Source organism: Hyperolius riggenbachi, chromosome 3, assembly GCF_040937935.1.
Source record: "Hyperolius riggenbachi isolate aHypRig1 chromosome 3, aHypRig1.pri, whole genome shotgun sequence".
Taxonomy (NCBI): domain Eukaryota; kingdom Metazoa; phylum Chordata; class Amphibia; order Anura; family Hyperoliidae; genus Hyperolius; species Hyperolius riggenbachi.
The window spans coordinates 76,254,659-76,276,502 of NC_090648.1; the positions used below are offsets into that span (position 1 = coordinate 76,254,659).

The 21,844-nt window shown below is 42.9% G+C and overlaps 1 protein-coding gene and 1 pseudogene across 1 annotated transcript in view; one reads left to right on the forward strand and one right to left on the reverse strand.

Moving 5' to 3' along the window:
* The window catches only part of DNMT1 (DNA methyltransferase 1), a 59,181-nt gene that overhangs the window by 33,040 nt on the left and 4,297 nt on the right, over window positions 1-21,844 (forward strand). The window contains exons 15-32 of the mRNA XM_068273501.1: window positions 2,117-2,294; window positions 3,387-3,484; window positions 3,558-3,708; window positions 4,489-4,604; window positions 5,093-5,294; window positions 5,411-5,544; window positions 6,281-6,454; window positions 9,145-9,369; window positions 10,239-10,255; window positions 10,599-10,792; window positions 11,024-11,114; window positions 11,206-11,331; window positions 12,915-13,197; window positions 13,292-13,433; window positions 14,967-15,133; window positions 17,719-17,896; window positions 19,782-19,977; window positions 20,071-20,234. Of these exons, the coding sequence (XP_068129602.1) occupies window positions 2,117-2,294; window positions 3,387-3,484; window positions 3,558-3,708; window positions 4,489-4,604; window positions 5,093-5,294; window positions 5,411-5,544; window positions 6,281-6,454; window positions 9,145-9,369; window positions 10,239-10,255; window positions 10,599-10,792; window positions 11,024-11,114; window positions 11,206-11,331; window positions 12,915-13,197; window positions 13,292-13,433; window positions 14,967-15,133; window positions 17,719-17,896; window positions 19,782-19,977; window positions 20,071-20,234 (2,836 nt within the window). The remainder of the gene's footprint in view (window positions 1-2,116; window positions 2,295-3,386; window positions 3,485-3,557; window positions 3,709-4,488; window positions 4,605-5,092; window positions 5,295-5,410; window positions 5,545-6,280; window positions 6,455-9,144; window positions 9,370-10,238; window positions 10,256-10,598; window positions 10,793-11,023; window positions 11,115-11,205; window positions 11,332-12,914; window positions 13,198-13,291; window positions 13,434-14,966; window positions 15,134-17,718; window positions 17,897-19,781; window positions 19,978-20,070; window positions 20,235-21,844) is intronic.
* Window positions 21,193-21,480, reverse strand: LOC137561009 (large ribosomal subunit protein eL37 pseudogene; annotated as a pseudogene).

A 21,844-nucleotide genomic window follows, 5' to 3' on the forward strand; every position in this document is an offset into this window, starting at 1 on the left:
GTTTACAATCTCCTTATTCCCCTGCAGAGTACCTGCACCTCATTCTTGCATGTACCCACACTTACATTGCCTAGGGCCTGATGTTTTTGTTCCGGTTTGTACCTTTTACAAGTACTCTTACCAAGGACTAGTTTTTAGTCTAAAGGGAATAAATATTGTAGTCTACATATCCTTCTCACTTCAGTTGTCTTGTAAAATTCCTAAGCGTTGGCAGTTAAGAGACGAATTTCATGTTACGTACGTTTAATCAACAAAATTGTAATATGCAAATTAGAGGAGTCGGAGTTGGTGGATTTTTGGACTGACTCCACAGCCCTGCTTCCTAGACCTAAGCTTGTCTGACTACTGTTTAGCTTTCAGCTATAAGAGATAGGAGGGAAGAGCAAAGAAAAGGGGGAAAAACAAACGCTCAAATCTCCTTCTGGTTTCCCCCCCCCTCCCCCCCCCCCCCCCCAATGCCTGCGCGCTGCTTATAAAATTACCACAGAGGTATTTCCCAGAGCAGAGCTAGAATGCGGCGGCTTCTCAGCCACCTCGCCCGTGCTGGAAGTCGGAGGTGCCGTATCCATGTCGCACAGTGCGAGATTACACCAGGAGCCATACACACTTAAGCCTTAAGAGCTTCCTAGTCCTGATTGCCCGCTCCATCTGCCCCACCCTCTCGTGCTCACTCAAACTGTCTGAAGGCAGCAAACGTGATGTCACACCTGGAAGACGCCTAGCAGCCAATCCAGGACTGGAGGAAGCCACCCTCCAACTCTGCATCCTCCCAAACACAGGTGGTGAGTCAGGTAACTAACCTGTGGCCCCCCTTTTTACCTGGTGGACTTCAACCTGCCCTGCTTAAAGTGAACCAGAGACGAAGCACAATGTTTGTATTTTACCATAGAAATCAGTGGGAACATTAGAGAAAACATTTACCATGCTCTCTGTTCCATCCTCACTGCTAAAAGTGTCTGTTATCTAGCTGAGATAAGAATCCCGGACTGAGCATTGATTCTGGCTTTGCTATGACTCAGCTATAATGATTCCTGAGCAAAGCCAGCAGGGGGCAGGCTTGGACTTGAAGACAGCAAAGAACAGTCTCAGCTATAATTATTCTGTAGCAAAGCCAGACCGACTGCTTAGTCGGGATTCTTATCTTAGAGGTGATAACAGGCAAATTAAACAGAGAACAATGTAACAAAGAGCAGATTAGGTGTTTACTGTCATGTTCCCACTGATTTATAAGGTAAAATACATGAGGTTGCTTCATCTCTGGTTCTCTTTAAAGTGGATCCGAGATGAACTTTTACTCCTTGCATAATTGTGTTCCTTACATATAGTTTATAGGGCATTCCTCAAGCCAAATACTTGTTTTGTTTTGTTTTAATACCCTAATTTCCTATAAACTAAACCAGCCACACCCACAGCTTCTCCAGAGTGCCTTGGCGCTTGCAAAGGATTGTGAGATTTCAGTCTGGGCAGGTGAAAAAGGTGTTACTAGCTATAGATTTCAGAGGCAGAGTTTTCACAATCTGAGAGCTGCAGTGCAGATACAGATCAGTTGCCTGTGTAATGGAGGAGATAAGAGTGGAGTTTTCACAGAATATGCAGATTAGCATGCCTAGATACAGATAAGCTTGCCTGTGTGTGTAATTGTGTAATAGTGACAAGCAGAAAACATGTCTGCTCCCATTGTATCACAGGGAAAAATATTAATATACTGTTGAAGCTGTTTGAAGATAGATTTGCTGTGTAAACTATCTAAACTTTAGATAAGATATATAGACAAGTCACTTGTTATGTTTAGTTTTTCATCTCGGATCCGCTTTAAGGTTAGGAGTCCAGCCAGGAATACAACTTTCTCCTGCTGACGAGGGGCAGAGAAAAAACAAACAGGAGCAATCTTCAAGTGGTTCTGAATGGAAACACAGATGAGCTGAGGTGGGGTATTTCAATCTCTTTGATTGTTTCCAGGGGGTTGGATCTGGATATCCTCCCCAGTTGTCCAGTATGAGAAATGTTTTTATTATCTAGGCAGTTGCCGGTTTCTGGTTTTGGGGTGAATGTGGTGTTCACCTCATCTCTCTCATATCCATGATTTGCCATACACAAACTCTTCTTCTTTCTACAGACGTGCTGTGAGGAGACAAGCCATACGACATCCTACAAAAATCGCCAAGGACAAGGGCCCTACAAAAGCCACAACCACCAGACTGGTTTACGAGATCTTTGATACTTTCTTCTCTGAGCAGATCGAGAATAACGAAGAGAAGGAAAACCTTAAGCGTCGGCGCTGTGGGGTTTGTGAGGTATGTTCAGCCTGGATAAAAAGCTGGACTTTATTTTGCACAAAGTCGCACATAATTGGCATGTATTGCAGAAGTGTCTTCACCTGTAAAAGGCTGTAGCCAAAGCAATCTAAGCTAATATATTCGATAAGCCCATATTGTGTAAATGGCTCCATGGAATCAGATTAGCAGAAGATTAAACCTAGTACTTTTGCTGTGGCCATTGGCAGGGGAGGACTGGTCCGGAGGGAAGGGGGAGATTCCCCCAGGCTGCCTCACTTAATGATTTAGGACTGGTACAGTGCCTGGTGCATTCATGTTTTTGTATAGGGAAATGTGAATCACCAGGCTGGCTGAGGAAAATAAACGCCCAATTACAGAGTAATTAGAGGGTGGGCAAGCTGGTAAATATACACAGCATGATGCAGAGGCTTGCCTGCAGGGTCGTGGGGAAAAATCTATCTGACCTCTCACTATTGTTAAAATGACTACATGCACACACCTAAATAAGGTATTGTCTAGTTGAAAAGTATTCGACAGTCCCTAGACTCCAGAAGGGCTGCTTGCAGGACTTGTGTGAAAGACTGGCAGGGACAGGAGTCCTATTACAGGCAAAGTAGCCTCTGATGTGGCTGCAATACAGAACTCCTGTAACTAAATACAGAGTGTACATGTAACTCAAAATGTATTATGTGCCCCCTCCCGGTGCCAGTGCATTTATACCTTACCAGTCTTACATGTCACTGTCCCTCAAGTTGTGTGTGTGTGTGTGTGTGTGTGTGTGTGTGTGTGTGTGTGTGTGTTTCCTCCTAGGCTAATGGTCCCAGTCCTCCCCTGGCCATTGGCAAGGATTGTTCTCTTGCTTTGACTCCCAGGTGCCAAACTTATGACCTTCTTAACCTGTTGACCCTAGATATTGACCCTGAGAAAGTATTTTAGCATTTACTTTTCTGAAAACCTGAAGGCGTTAAGATTGTGCATCATAAATACAAAGATTGTTTACTAACTTGTAACGCAAAACTTTGACAGCTTCAACATTTGAGTATAGTTAAAAAAAGATGAAAAAAACTAACCCTGGGATATGGAAAGACTAAAATATTATTCTCTTCCCAGGTGTGTCAGCAGCCAGACTGTGGCAAGTGCAGAGCCTGCCAGGATATGTTGAAGTTTGGTGGCAGCGGCCGGAATAAGCAGGCCTGTCTGCAGAGGAGGTAATAGACTTTGTGATAGCTTGTTGTAGATTTTGAGACTCTTGCGTAACTTTCTGCTGGTTTGCTTGGGCAGGTGTCCAAATCTAGCTGTCAAGGAAGCTGATGAAGATGAGGAGCTGGATGATAACATTCCAGAAATGCCTTCACCCAAGAAGATCCTTCAGGGAAGAAAGAAGAAACAGGAAAAAAAGAACAGGATTTCCTGGCGAGGTGAACCAGTCAAGGTAATTCGTCTGCTTTGTGATAGACTTCCTGTAATCGTGGCTTGATGCCTGATCCAGCAAAAGCAGTGACTCTTCCCTCCATATTGTTGTGGTCCTTGCTATAAGGGGGGGGGGGGGGTGGTAATCATTCAGTCAGATTTTTCGCCTGGGATAGGTTGTCCTTGCTTGAACACTTGTGATCATGTCTAGAAGTCTCTGATTTGCTGATCATGTGCTAAAGCAGGATGTGATTGCAGCACCCACAAATGGCCATTACCATAATGTTATCACTAGTGACCTGCTTTACTCAAGATGTTTATCGCTCAGCGCTGTAGCGGTTGTTGAGCTTTCGGAGGCAGCAGCTTGTGTATCCTTAGAGGAACTTCAGCTTAAACATACTGTCATTAAGTTTCATTAGTTATGTTAATTTAAAATGGATAATCTCTTACCCACCCTGTTTTAAAGACCAGGCAAATGTTTGATTTCATGGGGAGCCATCTTTTTGGTTGAAAGGAGGTGACGGAGCATGACACAGTTCCAACTGTCCTGTGTCCTAATCACCCCCCAGTTGCTAAGCAATGAGAACATCAGAAATCCCATCATGCTTTGCACCGCATCAGGGGAAGAATGCCTGGGCAGTTTTCTTCAATGGGAAGGAGCTTAGCCTCTGTGCAGCAAACAATTAAACTTGGATAAGAAAAACAAAGTTCTGATGCTGTGAAACTGTTAAACACCAAGCCTTTTCAGTGCTGCTGAGTATTTTTAGTCTTGAGGTTCACTTTAATGTGTTTTCTGTTAAAGGTTGAAGGGAAGAAGGAATACTATCTGAAAGTGTCCATTGATGATGAAATCCTTGAAGTCGGGGATTGTGTATCCGTGAGCCCAGATAATCCGACAGAGCCCATCTACCTGGCAAGGTTTGTATGATTTTCAAGTCTGCAGATTAAAGTTGGATGAAGTCAATTATCTTCATGGACATTAACCCAGCAACGCTGCAGCCTTTAGTCTTGGCTGCTCTGCTCTCCACACCCACAAATACCCTCTGGGTCCTTCCCCCATCATGTGCATGTGATGTCATCACACGCATAACAGACCTGCCTCCAAGTGTAAAGCCAGCCAGTGCATGGTGATATTTGGCAGGAATAAGCAGGCCTGTCTGCAGAGGAATTTGTATTGGAAGGATGGCCCCACACTCTGCTCCAGTGCAGAAGATGGGGACAAGTCGTGCAAGGAGGAAAAAAGGCTGGTTGTACTGATGTAGGAGGGTGGCTCAAACATTGCTAAGAGCAACACCCAAGTGGGCAATAAGGGAAAACAAAACTCTGTACTGCCCCATAAGGCCCCCTCCCCAAAATCACACTAATCCTGTTAATCCTAATTTAGAAAGCCTTTTTCTTTGCTTCAGGGTTACATCTATGTGGGAAGATTCTAATGGCCCAATGTTCCATGCCCACTGGTTCTGCCTGGGCACAGATACTGTCCTGGGAGCCACATCTGATCCTCTGGAGCTTTTTCTGGTGGATGAGTGTGAGGACATGCAGCTTTCCTATATCCATGCAAAGGTCAATGTGGTCTACAAAGCACCATCTGAAAACTGGTTTATGGAGGTGAGCTGGAGTCATGGTTTCTTATTGCAGGTTTGGTCAAAATGGTGATCTGTGGTGAAAATCTCCTCCGCCTGCTCCACCCAAATGTTTACTGAACTGACTTGTATCTCTTCCAGGGTGGTGTAGACCAGGACACTGAAGCAGTAGAAGATGATGGCAAGTCTTACTTTTACCAGCTGTGGTATGATCCAGAATATGCCCGCTTTGAGACTCCTCCAAAACCTCTTCCAACCGAAGACCACAAACACAAGTGAGTTTGTCATCTCTACCTAAACTGGTTAAGATTTGGTTCTCCTGTATTGGGTCACTGCTTCCCTAAAGGTAGCACACTAGACAGCGTTACTACTTTAGCAACACTGGCTGTCACAAACTAGTCCTTACTGAGCCCAGATGAGCTTACTCTACTACTCACCTGACATTGCCCTGACCCCTGTGGCTGCAGAAATGCAATAACATTACCAGGAGAGGGCTACACCTCCTGTTTTGAAGGCCCAATTATGCCAACACTTGCTGAGGTGGGTCTATAAAAGGTTTCCTTACTACTGGATTAGGAAGCAGTCACCCACTGCAGGATCACTTTAATACAACTATGGGTTAATATGTATCTTTGAGAAGACTTCCTTTCTGTAAAAGGCACAGTAACCCTTAGAATGTTTGTAGTAAAGCCTATCTTGCATAAAGGATTCAGTGTCGACTGGGTGAATCTGTAGGCATGAATGAGCACTTCACACTTTTGTAACCAAACTTTTTTTTTTTTTTTTTTTATGTCCTTTATGAAATACCTCTCAATTATTTCAAGCAGTGTTGCAAGTTTTTCTTCATGTGCCCTGCTTCCTCAACCTTGAAGAAAATCTATAATGGAATTTTTTTTATTAATCTTTTTTCATTGCTTTCTGTGGATAGACTGCTGAGTTGACAAATATATGTGGAGAACAGGCTGCATGTGATGCAGAGTGCTTTATCTAACCTTTTGTTTTCCTCCCCAGGTTCTGCGCTAGCTGTACCAGGCTAGATGAAATCAGGCAGAAGGAGATTCCAAAGGTCTTTGATATTGCTGAAGATTTTGATGGCAAAGTCTGCTACAGCCTGGCAACCAAAAATGGTCATCAGTACAAGGTCGGTGACGGTGTACTGCTCCTGCCTGATGCTTACTCATTCAGGTATTTATCTCTCTATTTAGAAAGATTTAAGTGTGTGTGTTTGTTTGTTTTTTTTTTTGTTTTTTTATTATATATTCTAGTTGTTGGCTTGTTTAAACATCTAGCTTGTAGTCCATTTACACCTAGGACAGTAAGTGTTTAACGCTAGTGGCATGTAATGCATTTTCACCCATTTGGCACGCCCCACTGCAGTGGGAGGAAAAATAAGCAGGAAAAACTTGGAAAACGTTCACGTGCAGCGGTGAAGTCGCTGCCTGGTAGCTGTTCTCATGCACCAGCTGGGTATTTGTTAGTCCCCATTACTGTGCACCCCCTATGGAGTGAGATCCACAGGTAAGGAGGAAAACATGGAGAAATACACCTTGTATGTATTTTTGAGTTTAGCCTGTCTTAAAATTCCCTCATCTTTGACTAATCACAACTGTAATTTGAGCTGTCAGCTCAGGAATCTCCTGCCATGGTAGAGGTTAATTTGTAATCGCAGGAAGTAGACACTGCTGGATTTTTCAGCTGTAACAAATGTTTTTCTTTAACCACTTCAGGACATAGGCTTTCCCCCACACCCCCAGTGACCAGGCTATTTTTTTTATTATTTTTTTTTTACAATTTAGGCCACTGCAGCTTTAAAGGGAACCTGAAGCGAGTAAAATATTTAATATAAACACATGCCGTAGCTGCAAATGAATATTGCATACTTACCTCACCCTCAGTTCCCCTCAGAAGCTCACCATTTTCTTGGTGATCCCTTCACGTTCTGACAATATTTTCAGAGCTGAAATATACCAGTTACTGTCAATTATATCACCAGCTGTCAGTTATAACTGAATGTGCAAGGTAATGTCCATGTTTCCCTATGGCCAAGTTGGTGATATTACAGTTTTAACAGTGTGCTGACCAGGAAGCTGTTATGGGGTAATGGCCAGTTTTAAAATGGAGGACGGAGTTACATTGATCACAATGGACAAATGGGACGCGGGAGAGGAGAAAGTTTGCTAGGTAGACTACAAGGGAGGTAAGTATGACCAGTGGTTGTTTATGACTTTTTTTTTTTTTTTCAGTTCAGGTTCTTTCAGGGCCTGCTGCAGGGCCGTACAACTCTGCGCACAAGTGACTTTTCTCTCTCCTGCCCCATTTCTGCCCACCAAAAGAAATGTGGTGTAGTGTTGTCCGGATCATGAACGATTCGGATCTTTGATCCGAATCTATTTTATGAGTCGATCATCCGAATCATCAAAATGAGTGATTCGGATCGCAAAAGGGGCGGGGCCAGGAACGACACGCCCCCTCAGCGGGCAGCGGGGTCCTGGAAGCAGAGCAGAGATGGATCGCTCTGTTGGATGGGAGGCAGCCTTGCAGGGAGACAGGTAGATGAGAGAGAGAGGGGACATGGGTGCCACTGCCAGATATGTGTAGAGCACACATACTGGCTGAAACGTGCTTCTCATTATAGGCTGGCTGTTCCGTAGTGCTGCACAGTGATCACATTGGAAGCTTTTGGCTCAGCACAGCTCAGTAACTTTGCAGACAGTGTGATTGAAAGGCAATATAATCCCCCTGCACTGGCACTAAACAGCTGCACTTATCTTCTGGGAATGCTTTCTTTCACTGTGCGACCTTTTCTTTCAAAGTACACAGATGAGCATATAGGTGAAATATATGACATAAAGCATATGACTTCAGCATGTGGGTATTACGTGCAAACATTTCTGCTCTCTGCTCGTCCCTCCTCCCTTCTCTGTCCACTCCCTGCCCTCTTGTCCATCTTCTCCCCTTCTCTGTGTGTCCACTCCCTCCCCTTCTCCTGTCCACAGACCTGTCCTGCTGTTCATTTCACCCCTAATGCTTCCGGTAGTAAAATGATCCGAGATTCGAATCAAAGATCCGGATCTCTTCAATGATCCGATTCGAATCATCCGGATCATTGAAAAGATCCGAACTTCCCATTGGGCTCTGATCCCTACTGGGATTTTCATTTTCAGACATCAGCTTATGAGAGCTGATCACTCTGAGCCACCCAGGGGGACAGCTGTGTCACAGCTGTCCCCAGTACAGTGCTTCAGTAGATCGCCACACTGTACAATGTAAATGGTGGTTTTTGCTTAGGAGTTAAAGGTGCTTTTTTTTTTTTTTTTTGGTTTTTTTTTTTTTCAGAGAATTCTGAGTTCAGGTCTGCTTTAATGTCTTAAAGAGAACCAGAGATGAAGCACCCTCTTGTATTTTACCTTATAAATCAGTGGGAACATGACAGTAAACACCTAATCTGCCCTTTGTTTCATTGTTCTCTGTGTAATCTGACTGTTATCACGTCTGATAAGAATCCTCGACTGAGAAGTCAGGCTGCTCCGTCTAGCTTTGCTACAGAAAGATTATAGCTAAGTATGTATTCTGTGGTGTTATTTCAAGCCCAAGCCTGCCCCCTTGTGGCTTTGCTATAATGACTCAGCTATAATCATTCCCAGCAAAGCCAGATTTAATTGCTCAGTCTGGGATTCTTGTGACTGCTGTTAACAGACACTTTTAGCAGTGAGGAGGAAACAGAGAGCATGGTAAGTGTTTTCTCTAATGTTCTTACTGATATATATGGTAAAATACACAAGGGTGCTTCCTCTCTGGTTCCCTTTAAATGTAATTCCTGCATGATTTGTGGTAAGGGTACACCTGTGTCATTGGTCTGTTCACTTGTTTTGTAGTGTTAAGCTTGGCAGCCCTGGAAAACGTTCACATAAAAAGGAGGATGTGGATGAAGAGCTGTACCCGGAATATTATCGCAAATCCTCAGACTACATAAAAGGCAGCAACTTGGATGCTCCAGAGCCCTATAAGCTGGGTCGCATCAAGGAGATCTACTGCAACAAGAAGAGCAACGGGAAGCCCAACGAGTCGGATATCAAGCTGCGCATTTACAAGTTCTACAGGTAGATTCACAAATGCTGCCAGAAAACCTGAGGGGGATGGTTAACCTTTTGGGGACCACCTGATCCTATGCAGTACTTGTGGCTGTTCTAGCCTGATATGGCGTAGGATCTACACCGCCCGCTGTTACCACTCTCGATGCAATCGTGCGCACCTGAGTAGGTTAACCACTTGAGGACCGCAGTGTTACGCCCCCCCACCTCCTCACCTACCATGCCCAGCAAGGTATCCGGCTGAGGATATCTCAGCCCCTGGTGGGGCGACTCGCTCCATTTTTAAAGTGCTGTATGTGAAGCTAGCCGTGCGTACAGCTTGAGCGCCGCCGCTGCACGGCGATCGCCCGCACGCAGCGGCAGGAGAGGGCCCCCCGCCAGAGCCCTGCGCTGCCCAGACTAATGACTTCCGGTCCATGACATAATTTCGATCGTCGCCATGTCGCTTTCCCCCTGTTTGCAATTGATGCCGGCGACTATTGCACTAGAGCAGGCTTTCTCAACCAGGGTTCCCAGGAACCCCAGGGTTCCTTGAGCACTGTGCAGGGGGTTCCTTGGCATTTCCCCCCCCCCTCATGGGGGGGGGGAAGTATAATAGAGAACATTATAATAGGTGGTACTGTAACGAGAAGCACTAAATTGAGGGCTCAGGAGACATTGAGTGGCAGTGTAATAGGGAGTAGTGAAATAAACAGCTACACATACTTTTAAAGACCGTGCCTCCTGCAAAATGTAGGGGTTCCTCGATCAAAAAATTGTTTGCAGGGGTTCCTCCAGGGTAGAAAGGTTGAGAAAGGCTGCACTAGAGGGACACATGCGCCCTCTAGTTTTTCATGTAGCTACCACTCTGGTAGCTTTACACTCTGCCTGTTTGGCAGAATTAACTGCCAAGAAGGTTATTAACCTATAATAGAAAACTGAGACTGACACTTTTTTAGACTGGGGGCCATATGCAATTAGCGTTATCACCTGAGTTTTCTCCTAGGTGATATTACTACACCTTATCAAAATGCATTTTAAGCTACCAGAAAGCAATTAAATATGAATAATTTTGACAATGCTTTCTGACTGGCTAAAATGGATTACAGTAAGGCATTCATGTGAACATAGGTTTCAATTGCTGTTTATACTCCCCCCCCCCCCCCCCCCCCCCCCCCACCTCCTCTTGAGAATCTTAATATATAGGGATTCCTCCTAAGACCTTGAATGGAGGGTCTGATTCTGTTTTTACATTGCAGGCCAGAAAAACACGCACAAGGGAACTCAGGCCAGTTACCATGCTGACATCAACTTGGTGTATTGGAGTGATGAAGAGGCAACCGTGGAATTTAAAGATGTCCAGGGTCGCTGTATGGTAGAATATGGAGAAGATCTCACAGAATCTATCCAGGAGTATTCTGCTGGAGGAGCAGACAGGTTCTACTTCTTAGAGGTAACATTAAGCACTCACTCCAGACTTGCTTTGCTATCCTGGTGTGCAGATGACAAATTGTGACACTTTCAGGGGAGATTGTAACATTTTCATTTGATAGCTACTTCTACCTGTGGTCCAACCCTCTGGTAGTCAGTGCTTTCTGTGTGGCTATGTGCTGTGATGCTGCCCACCCCTGTCAATTAAAATGTGCATAAGCAATAATTTTCTCAAATGCTTATTTCATTACAGGCCTACAGTGCAAAGACCAAGAGCTTTGAAGACCCACCCAATCATGCCCGTACTTCCATGAACAAAGGGAAAGGAAAAGGCAAGGGCAAAGGTACAGTCCAAGGAAATATTAAATACGTTTTCATGGTTTACTATTCATGGTTTATCTTGCTGTATTCTGACCTGTTTGTTGAACTTGATAGGCAAAGGCAAAATGTCCTCTGCTCAGTCTGGAGATGACCGAAAAGCCGCAGATCAGCTGCCTAAACTCCGCACACTGGATGTGTTCTCTGGATGTGGAGGACTGTCGGAGGGATTCCACCAAGCAGGTAAACCGATTGTGTTTTTTTTTTTTTTTTTAATACACCAGATTCATGGAAAACTGTTTGCTGTCTTAATGAGAGCACCTATATCCTATAGGATAACTTATTTTAACCCATTCGCGTTCCGTCGTTTTCACTTGAGCAATGTTCACCTCCCATTCATTAGCCTATAACTTTATCACTACTTATCACAATTAACTGATCTATATCTTGTTTTTTTTCCTCCAATTAGGCTCTTTGGGTGGTACATTTTGCTACAAGACACTTTACTGTACATGCATTTTAACAGGAAGCATAAGAAAAAAAACAGAAAATTCATTGTCTTAGTTTTCAGCCATTATAGTTTTAAAATACATGCCTCCATAATTAAAACTCACGTATTGTATTTGCCCATTTGTCCGGGTTAGTACACCGTTAAAATTATGTCCCTATCACAATGTATGGCGACAATTTATTTGGAAATAAAGGTGCATTTTTTCCGTTTTGCATCTATCACTATTTACGTATAAAGTTTAATACTTAACTATTTAAGTTTAAAATAAAAAAAATAGAAATATTTCATCTTCACATTGATATTTAAAAAGTTTAGACCCTTAGGTAAATTAACTTTTTTTTAATTGTAATTTTTTTTTTTTTCTAAGTATACATTTTATTTGGGAGGGTGCGATGTAAACAATAGATTTATAATGTAAATGTGTGTTTTATTTTTTTTTTAGTTGTAGTTTTACTTTTTGGCCACAAGATGGCGGCCATGAGTTTGTTTACATGACGTCTAAGCGTAACATACGCTTAAAGACGCATGGGGGACGCTACAGTCAGAAAAAGCAAAGCTTCTGAGAGAAGCTGTTGCTTTTTCAGCAGGGGAGAGGAATCGGTGATCGGGCACCATAGCCCGATTCACTGATTGCCTGGCTGACGAACCGCGGCCGGGAGCGCGCATGGTTCCTGGACGTAGTTTCTACGTCCAGGAACTAAAATGGGTTAAGGAGCTTAACTTAAAGCATTAATTCTCCCAGAGACAGTTACACAGGTTACAAGGCTGCTGTTGGCCACAATACAGATTTGTAATAGTTACACTGAAATTAAAGCTCTCGCCTCTTGGGCAGAATAAATTTTATGTAAAAATATAATAGTGTAGTTGTATACATAGAATATACAAAATTACATAGTGGATTATCAACTTACAATTTCCATATACTCTGCAATGGATCTGTTCCTGCACTGATTGCGTACATATGCATGTTACCTTGTCCATCACCAGAATACTTTCAATTTATAGGAAGTCCGGCTACTTTCTTTTTTTTTTTTGTGTGTCTTAACTGAGTCATACAGGCTAAAGCCACTAAAGCCACGATTCCCACACTGGGAAATGCAGAACCTTTTTTTTTTTTTTTTTTTTTTTTCACTCCGTTAAATTATACAGTATTTCAACAATATTATCTCTTGAAAGACAAATCATGAAAATGCAATATTTCTGACAAGATATGCTGAACTGTTAAGCCAGGCATCCAGTGTATGTTCACATTTTTACAGTAAAGTTATCACTCTATTTGCTACTGTTTGCTGAAAAAAATGTTGTTCCTAAACAGGCATATGTGAGACAAAGTGGGCGATAGAGATGTGGGACCCAGCTGCACAAGCCTTCAGATTAAATAATCCTGGCACCACAGTGTTCACAGAAGATTGTAATGTTCTGCTGAAGCTGGTCATGTCTGGAGAGAAGACCAATTCCTTGGGTCAGAGGCTGCCACAGAAGGGAGATGTGGAAATGCTGTGTGGTGGACCACCTTGTCAAGGCTTTAGTGGTATGAATAGGTTCAACTCCAGAACCTATTCAAAGTTCAAGAACTCACTCGTGGTCTCCTACCTAAGGTGAGTCATTTAAATCATGTAACCAATGCCACATAGAATATCCAGTGTATATTAGGTTCTGTAGTGCTCATTGAACCTGTCTGTCCTCTTCCAGCTACTGTGACTATTACAGACCTAAATACTTCCTGCTAGAGAACGTCAGGAACTTTGTGTCATTCAAGAGCTCCATGGTGCTCAAGCTGACCTTGCGGTGTTTAGTACGGATGGGCTACCAGTGTACGTTTGGCGTACTTCAGGTAAGGCACACCGCTTGTCTAAATGACTCAGCCTAGCAATGGTGCAGCATGGTCTCTTAAGTAGAACACTAAAATTCTCAAAGCTGTACCCTGTAACTGGAAGAAAATGGATTACATTTGTCCAAGAAATCCATAATGGCAATTAAACCTTGAGGCAGTTCGGATGCATTTTCTGTACATTTCTTTGAAAATGACCTATCCAAACAAAAAGCTGTAGACAGTTTGACTTCAGCTAAAGGCATTTCGATAGAACCTATTACAATAGGTGGAGAATACTAACCTCCATTAAGCGTCAGTTCTCATAAAGTAGGCCAGACGGGCTTTTTTTTTTTTTTTTTTTTTGCCCCTCATATCATGTATTTCTAGTATCACAGATGCCCCAATGAAATAACCAGCCTTAGACCAGATATCTCTCTTTATTTATTTATTTATATTATAATATAATTTTCTATCTATCCACAGACTATACAAAATTACATAGAACAGTATAAGAAATATTCAAATAACAGATCTAACATTGGTCATCTGAAAAACATGAAATTAAAGATACTTTTCCAAACTCCTTTCAGGGGGGCTTAACCCACAATGGAGTTCAAATTTCATTCTCTGAGCCATATACAATAAAGCCTAGGTTCTCAACGTGTGGTACGCGTACCCCAGGGGGTACTTCTGATGGTTTCAGGCGGTACTCGAGCTTTATATACTTAACCAAGAATAACAAATTAAGAGTTTTAGAAAATGATAAATCTTATTTAAACCACACCAAATTAGTGTTTTAGCTAATTAAAAGCAATAGGAAATGCTTGGAAACAGTTTAGAACCAATTATAATGTATAACTATTAAATATATATTTGTCAAGGGGTACATGTGATAATGTTTACTATGCTAGGGGGTACTCGGTGAGTACAGGGTTTTAAAAGGGGTACATAACAATAAAATGTTGAGAAACACTGCAATAAAGGATATGTCACTTAAGGCCATATTCATTCACTCATTTTTCAAGTACATGAGATTCATGTAATTTCAGGGTCACTAGATGGCTAGACATGTATCGCCATGTGGTGAGCTTGGACCGAAGCCAACATGGAATATGCAGACTGCATGTGCACTTCGCTGTATTAAAGTTACTTTTGTTCAAGAAAATGCATTAAGCAGGTCAACAGTTTAGTTTATACCAAGGAGTCAGCCTATTTGTGGTCACAGCCACACTAGATACAAACTAGGAATACACACCACAATTGCTATGATGCAAACAGTTACATGAGTTCTATACCTTACTAGATCTGTATTTCTAATATCTTTACAGCTACTTGAGATTACCTAAAAAAACTTTATGATAAAAAGTTGGACCATTTGAGCACCTGAGTGCTCTTAAATGAAATGTATAAACTTTGCCACCCTTTTGTGTTGTGACAGAAGCCATACTGACTTGTGTAACCCGGCTATAGTGATCTTTCTTAGTTCTCTTATTTCACTCCAGATAAAAACCTGTATCCGGTTAATGGATAATTGTAATTTGTCCATTCTTGCAGGCCGGTCAGTACGGTGTGCCTCAGACTCGCAGGAGAGCCATCATCCTTGCTGCTGCTCCAGGCGAGAAGCTGCCCATGTTCCCGGAGCCATTACACGTCTTTGCTCCCCGTGCCTGTCAGCTCAATGTTGTTGTAGATGAGAAGAAATACGTGAGCAACATCACCAGGTGATTGTGACACAGAACTATATATTGCTTGATTGCTCGGTAACATAGAACTATATATAGATTGCATGATGTCATGTTTGCCAACATTCAGAGCTGTGGCATTGGTACAAAATTCATCCGACTCAGTTTATGACACCACCGACTCCAGGTACCCAAAACTGCTCCGACTGCACAGCCCTGCCAACGTCTGCCAAGGAACGTCTCCCTTTATTTGCAGAGCTCTTGAAAGCGGATCCGAGATGAAAAACTATAGCAGATAAAGTTTAGTGGGTTTACACAGTAAAGGGGCCCATACTTTGGTCGATTTCAGCGATCCATTCTATGGTATCGATCAGAAATCGATTTTTCACATCTCTTTGATCTGACAGTATGGAAAATCTAGGTCTATCTGTTGCTGGCAGCAGATCGCTGGCCCATAGAGTTGCATTGGATCTAATGATCCAATAATGCATTTAGATCGCTTTCCAATAGATTTCATTCTGAAATCTATTGTAAATCTGTTCCTAGTGTGTGGAGCACATCAGAACTTGACAGGCATCTGACAAATCTATCTGATTGTCGAATTTGCTGCAAATCTATAAGTGTATGGCTACCTTTAATCTCTAGCTGCAAACAGCTTCAACAGTGTATGATTTGATACAAGAGCAGCCACATTCTGCTTGTCATTGCATGTGCAAGTTGCTCTATCTCCACCCCTCAGCCTGTGAAAACTCTTCTATTCTCCCATCACTGACCCTTGCCTCTGAAATATCAGTATGCTTCAGCAAAAACCTCCTCCCCAGGTGGAGCTCACATGAGCACTTGCAGCATGGGACTCAGAATGCCTAGGTGCTGGAGGACCTAGGGGCATGGATACATTAACTTACATGCAATTGGGTAATAAAGCATGGGGGGGAGATGGCCAATAAATGTACGGGGCAGCAAGTGTCTCTGATCTAGTTTTTTAAAGGGCAACTAAAGCAAGAGGGCTATGGAAGCTGCCATATTTCCTTTTCAACAAAGCCAGTTGCCTGGATAATCCTGCTGATCCTCTGCCTCTATTTTTTTTGCCATAGACTCTGAGGGCCAATGCTCACCAAAAACCTCTAGCAGAACTGCAAAACGCTAGAAGTTTTTGAAGCATATTTCCAGAGTGATTCTAGGCATGTTTAGAGATTTTCTAAACATGCCTAGTTTTTTTTTTTTTCATTTTTGTGTAGCAGATTTCATATTGTTACTGAACAGCTTCTGTAGCAAACGCCTGGAAAACTGCTCTGATCTAGCGTTTTTCACTTTTCTATACTTTAACATTGAGGCAGAAACTCCTCAGAAATCTAAAATGCTGCAGCCCCAAGTTTGCATTTGTGGAAAAAACAAACCTCACTGGTGTGCACCAGCCCATTGAAATGCATTAGCCAAGCGGTTTTCTATCCCCAAGCGTTTTTAAAACGCTCATGAACTGCTCTGGTATGCAACAGCCCTAAACTAGCATATGCAAGTCAGGTGTTTCTGACCTTGTCAGATCAACTAGTTTAGCTTCATGCTTGTTTCAGACACTACAGCCACGTAGATCAGCAGGGCTGCCAGGCAACTGGGATGGTTTAAATGAAAATATGGCAGCCTCCATAGCCCACTCTTTACAGGTGTCCTTGAAGTCGCTCCTAAAATTTTCAGTGAATCATAAGGTTTAGCTGTACTGTGCAGTAAGGGATATTTGCATACAGCGGGGACGAGCGGGAAGCTATCCGGGGGGACGCGGTCAGGCAGCTAATCGGCCGCTGGATCGACCCGTGTATGCCCAGCATTAGACCAATAAAAATTCTGTAGGGTCTACCTCTTCCATAACACTGCACAAAACCTAGTGGGGAGCCTAGATGCATGAGAAGTTCAGAGCTCTTGAATCTAGTAATACAAATGTGTGAAAGCTAGCTGGATTTGGCACCCTCACACTTGAGGGATTTGCCCCAAGGGTGTCCATCCAGTAGTTCGCCAAGGGGTCACCACCATCAATTAAAGGTTCTAGTGTGATAGTTAAAAGTTCATGACCGTGTCTTGAATTTTTTTTTTTTTTTTTTTTTTTTTTTTTTTGTGCCCCTGACCTCTTGGAACTAAGACCGCACAGCAACCATATAGGTATTTGTACTTTGAGACCTCACCAGTGTTGGTACATGTCCATTTAAAGTACAGCGAAATGGGAAACCCTATTAGTTCCCCGCCCTACCCTCTAGATTTTAAGTGACCGCTTTAGCGAGTGATATGGAGTTCCTTTTTAAACAATACAGTTTGCCTGGCAGCCCTGCTGGTCTATCTGACTGCAGTAGTGTCTGAATCACACCAGAAACAAGCTTGCAACTAATCTTCCAGCTGGTATTGCTTAAAAGGAAATCTGGCAGCCTCCATATCTGTCACTACAGTTGTCAATTTAAAATCTAGTGGGTTAGGGAAGGAGACCCTGGTTAGCGGATGAGGCAGTTAATTTCATTCCAGATTTGCTTTAACGGGCTGCTTGTGTTTTTAGCACTCATATTCTGTAACAATGGATAAAATGGTAATGCAGAAAGTTGTTTGCATCTGTGATATAAAAGTAAATATGAATCTTTTTGCAGAACAAACGCCAGCCTGTTCAGAACAATCACGGTGCGAGATTCTATGTCAGACCTGCCAGAGATCCGCAATGGAGCATCTGCCCTTGAGATATCCTACAATGGCGAACCTCAGTCCTGGTTCCAGAGGCAAATCCGGGGCTCACAGTATCAGCCTATCCTGAGGGATCACATCTGTAAGGTGAGATGCAGAAAGTCTTGGCGCTCGGATTCTTAGCTTTCCTTCCAGTGAGGACGTCAAACAACATAATTTGGCAGCATGGACCCAGGTGAATGTGGAGATTTTGTCCTGCTTACTGGAATCTGACAAAGCTGCTTGACCAGCATAATGGCTGTTCCGAGAATCTGTAGCCTGTTGACTAGACAGACCAGCAGGAAGCTATAAACCAGAAGTGCAGAGATCACACCACAAACAAGACATTCCTGTAAAGTAAACCTAAGATGACTAAGAGAATTTATACATACCTGGGGCTTCCTTCAGACTGATTGGGCCCTCACTGTCCACTGCCTGGATCCTCCTATGGGTCACGGTAATTTAGTCAGTCGGCACAGGCGCACGAAGCACCAACTGGCTGAATTACTTTGACCCAGACCAGAGGATCCAGGTGGCGGAGGGCAGCGAGGGACCAATCAGCCTGAAGGGGGCTGGAGGAAGCCCCAGGTATGTATCTTTGGGGAGCAGATGGGACACAGAAGTGTTGGACTATTATATAAAATAGTTGAACCAACTATGGAGAATACTAAACTCAAGCGTCAGTTCTCCTGGAGTGGGTCAGATATGCTGTATAGCCACTGTCATACCAACAATATGTATTTGTAGTATCACAGATATCTCCATTGAAATAATAGTCTTAGACGTAGATCCTTTTGTATAAAAATGTATTCTTGTTATATACAAGCAATATACAAAATTACATAGAACAATGTTATCAAATATTGAAGTAACATAATAAATATCTAACAGCTTTGGTCATCTGAAGTACATGAATTAAAAAGATATTTTACCAAACTCTCCTTCCTGGGTGTCCGAACCCACGACCCTGAGATTTTAATCCCATTCTAAGCCATACGATATATAGGGTTTCTCTGATCACAACTGAGCTTTTTAAGGCCATATTTATACTATTTGTTCCTTCAGGGTCACCAAAAGGCCAGACATGTCCCATCCATGTGAGGTGGAGTTGGCCTTGGATAGAGCCAACTTGAAATTTACGACTCCAGGGTTTATACACAGTTGATAGGTCGTTCAGAGTTCATACTTTTACTAGGTGAAAGTTCTTCTACAGAGTTCACCAACAGTTTATTCTTTCTGGGTGAAAGGGTATTTCACAGTTCACAAGCAGTTCTTTCTTAGTAGGTTAAAGGTGACCATTCAGTTTAACTGAAAGTCATAAGGTTATTATAATTCACAGCACACCAGATATAATTGCATTATCTCATGGGCAGTGTGTGTTTAATAATCCTAACAGTTACATGAGCCATATACCATAAGATATGCATAGATATGTTCCTCTATAGTTCTTACACTATTTCAGTTTACCTAATGACAACCTGATAATAAAGATTAAATATGTTTGACAGAAGCATGTTCTCTGCCTCATAACATGCCTCTGTCCCCCTCATCGCTGCGCTATAACCCCTCCCGAGTATAGTGACAATATTTGCCACCAACTCTGAGGCAAACACTGGAGAGGAATTCCCTGTTTAAAACTCCTGCGGGGGGGTGTTCCTGCAGGGTTTCATGAGCTGCCTTTGGGCATCTCTCGGCCTCTCCTCCTTCCTCCCTGCACACTGAGACAGTCTCAGTGCAGCTACATGACCTATAGGTCACGAAAGTGGGCCATTGTGGCTCACTGGAGCGGCAGCTACCTGATCCACTCAACCCTGTGGATCAGGTAGCCTACTCCTCCTTTAGCCCACCTCAGGCTTTCTAAAGTTAAATCCATACAGTTGCCTTACAAGTGAATTACCTGCATACTCTCCCTTTCTCCCTGTGATGACATTATGCTTTATAAAAGAATCCATCTTCTGTGCTGACCTCCTTCTAAAACTGTTTCTTGTTGTAGGATATGAGTGCCTTGGTAGCTGCCAGAATGCGACACATACCCCTTGCACCAGGCTCTGACTGGCGAGACCTACCAAACATTGAAGTCCGCTTATCCGATGGTACGACCACACGCAAGCTGCGCTATACGCATAGTGACAAGAAGAATGGCCGCAGCAGTACCGGTGCACTGAGGGGTGTCTGTTCCTGTGCTGAAGGTATTTACATCAGCTGCATGCCTCAGTTTTAAGCACAGTGCAATACTGTCTTGGTAATGGCTCAGCATCACAACTTATTTGTTTTCTCTCTAGGTAAATCATGTGACCCTGCAGACCGGCAGTTCAATACCCTTATTCCCTGGTGTTTGCCACACACGGGTAACAGACACAACCACTGGGCTGGCCTGTATGGCAGACTGGAATGGGATGGATTCTTCAGCACAACAGTCACTAACCCTGAGCCCATGGGTAAACAGGTAAGACAATACAAAAAATGCTTTGACTAGTTGATATTTGGACATAAATACCCAAACCACCAAATTAAAATGTAACTGAGCTCTTGCACACATGGAAAACCTAAAGCAATGCACCCTGTATGTGTTTAGAGTAGTCAAATTCCCTCCCCTGCCGCATCTGACTAATCACCAGTGTAATTTGATCTTTCAGGGTTTTCAGCTGGCAGCCTCAGCAGCTAATTTGTAAACACCGGATGTTAATGTCTGCTTCTATGAAAGCAGGAAGTAGACACACTGCATTTTATTGCAGGATTTGTATCAGCTGTAACCCTTTTTATTTATTTTTTTTTTTCAGTTTCAGTAGTAACACTTTTTTTTTTTCTTTAAATATTATGCGGTTTATCTTTTTAACTTTGAGTGTGGAGTCGCACTTGCTTGGCTTCCATCAATTCCAGATGGTCAGGTGTGCAGATCTAATAGTCCCGGACACCATGGGACTCAAACTGTGGCAAATGAAGAGAAAGATCCGCACCACCTTCAGAAAAGCTTAGTCTGTTTTATTGGAAAAAAACATACAAATTTAAAAAGAACTTTAAGGCAGGACAGTCCACTGTTTCGGGCTCCTGCCCATCTTCATGCTGCCTAGTTCTGAAGTAACTTACAAAAACATACAAAAACAAAAACACCTAGAGGTGTGACTAGATATGTAAATAGGCTGTTTCCCATCAGGTCCTCTAATTAGTATATACTCAGTGATTGGTTGTTTCTCTGTATATATGTTGGTGTTTTTGTATGTTACTTCAGAACTAGGCAGCATGAAGATGGGCAGGAGCCCGAAACAGTGGACTGTCCTGCCTTAAAGTTCTTTTTAAATTTGTATGTTTTTTTTCCAATAAAACAGACTAAGCTTTTCTGAAGGTGGTGCGGATCTTTCTCTTCATTTATCTTTTTAACCACATTTATTTTTCTTAAATATCAGTTAAGAGGAGCTTGAAGCTGCAACTGCGGCTCTCTTGGGTTTGGGTGTTGTACCTTCACGGAATCCATTTCTGAATCTGCGGTACACAACCTTCAGATGTCTCATGTGGCCAGTGCCGGTGGTGTTTCGTCTCTTGGCCTTAGCACTCCAGTTGTACTTTCTCTTGTGCTTAGCTGGGTAGCCACACTTGCCGCAGGTGGACTTCTGTAAATGGTAGGCCTTGGAGCCACAATGGCGGCACAGAGTGTCTTATTGCGACGCTTTCCGAATGACTGTTCCCTTCGTCATCTTCCCTAGCGGCCGATACGATAGAGACCGGAACTCCTGTTTATCTTTTAGAGCAGAGAGGAAGTTCTGAGTTCAGGTCTGGTTTGAATCTAGTCTAACTGAATACCCATGATATCAAATAGGCTTTCTTTAGGTGGGACATTATGCCAAGAATTATTTTATTCTTAGGGCTCATTTCCACTATCGCGAATTCGCATGCGTTTTTCGCATGCAAATTCGCATAGCAATACAAGTGAATGGGACTGTTTCCACTTGTCAGGATTCCTTTGCGTTTTTCTGTGCAGAAAAAATTCGCATGGCAGAGCCATCAGAATTCGCATACCGCATACCGCTATGCGAATCGCATACAATGTATTTAATAGGA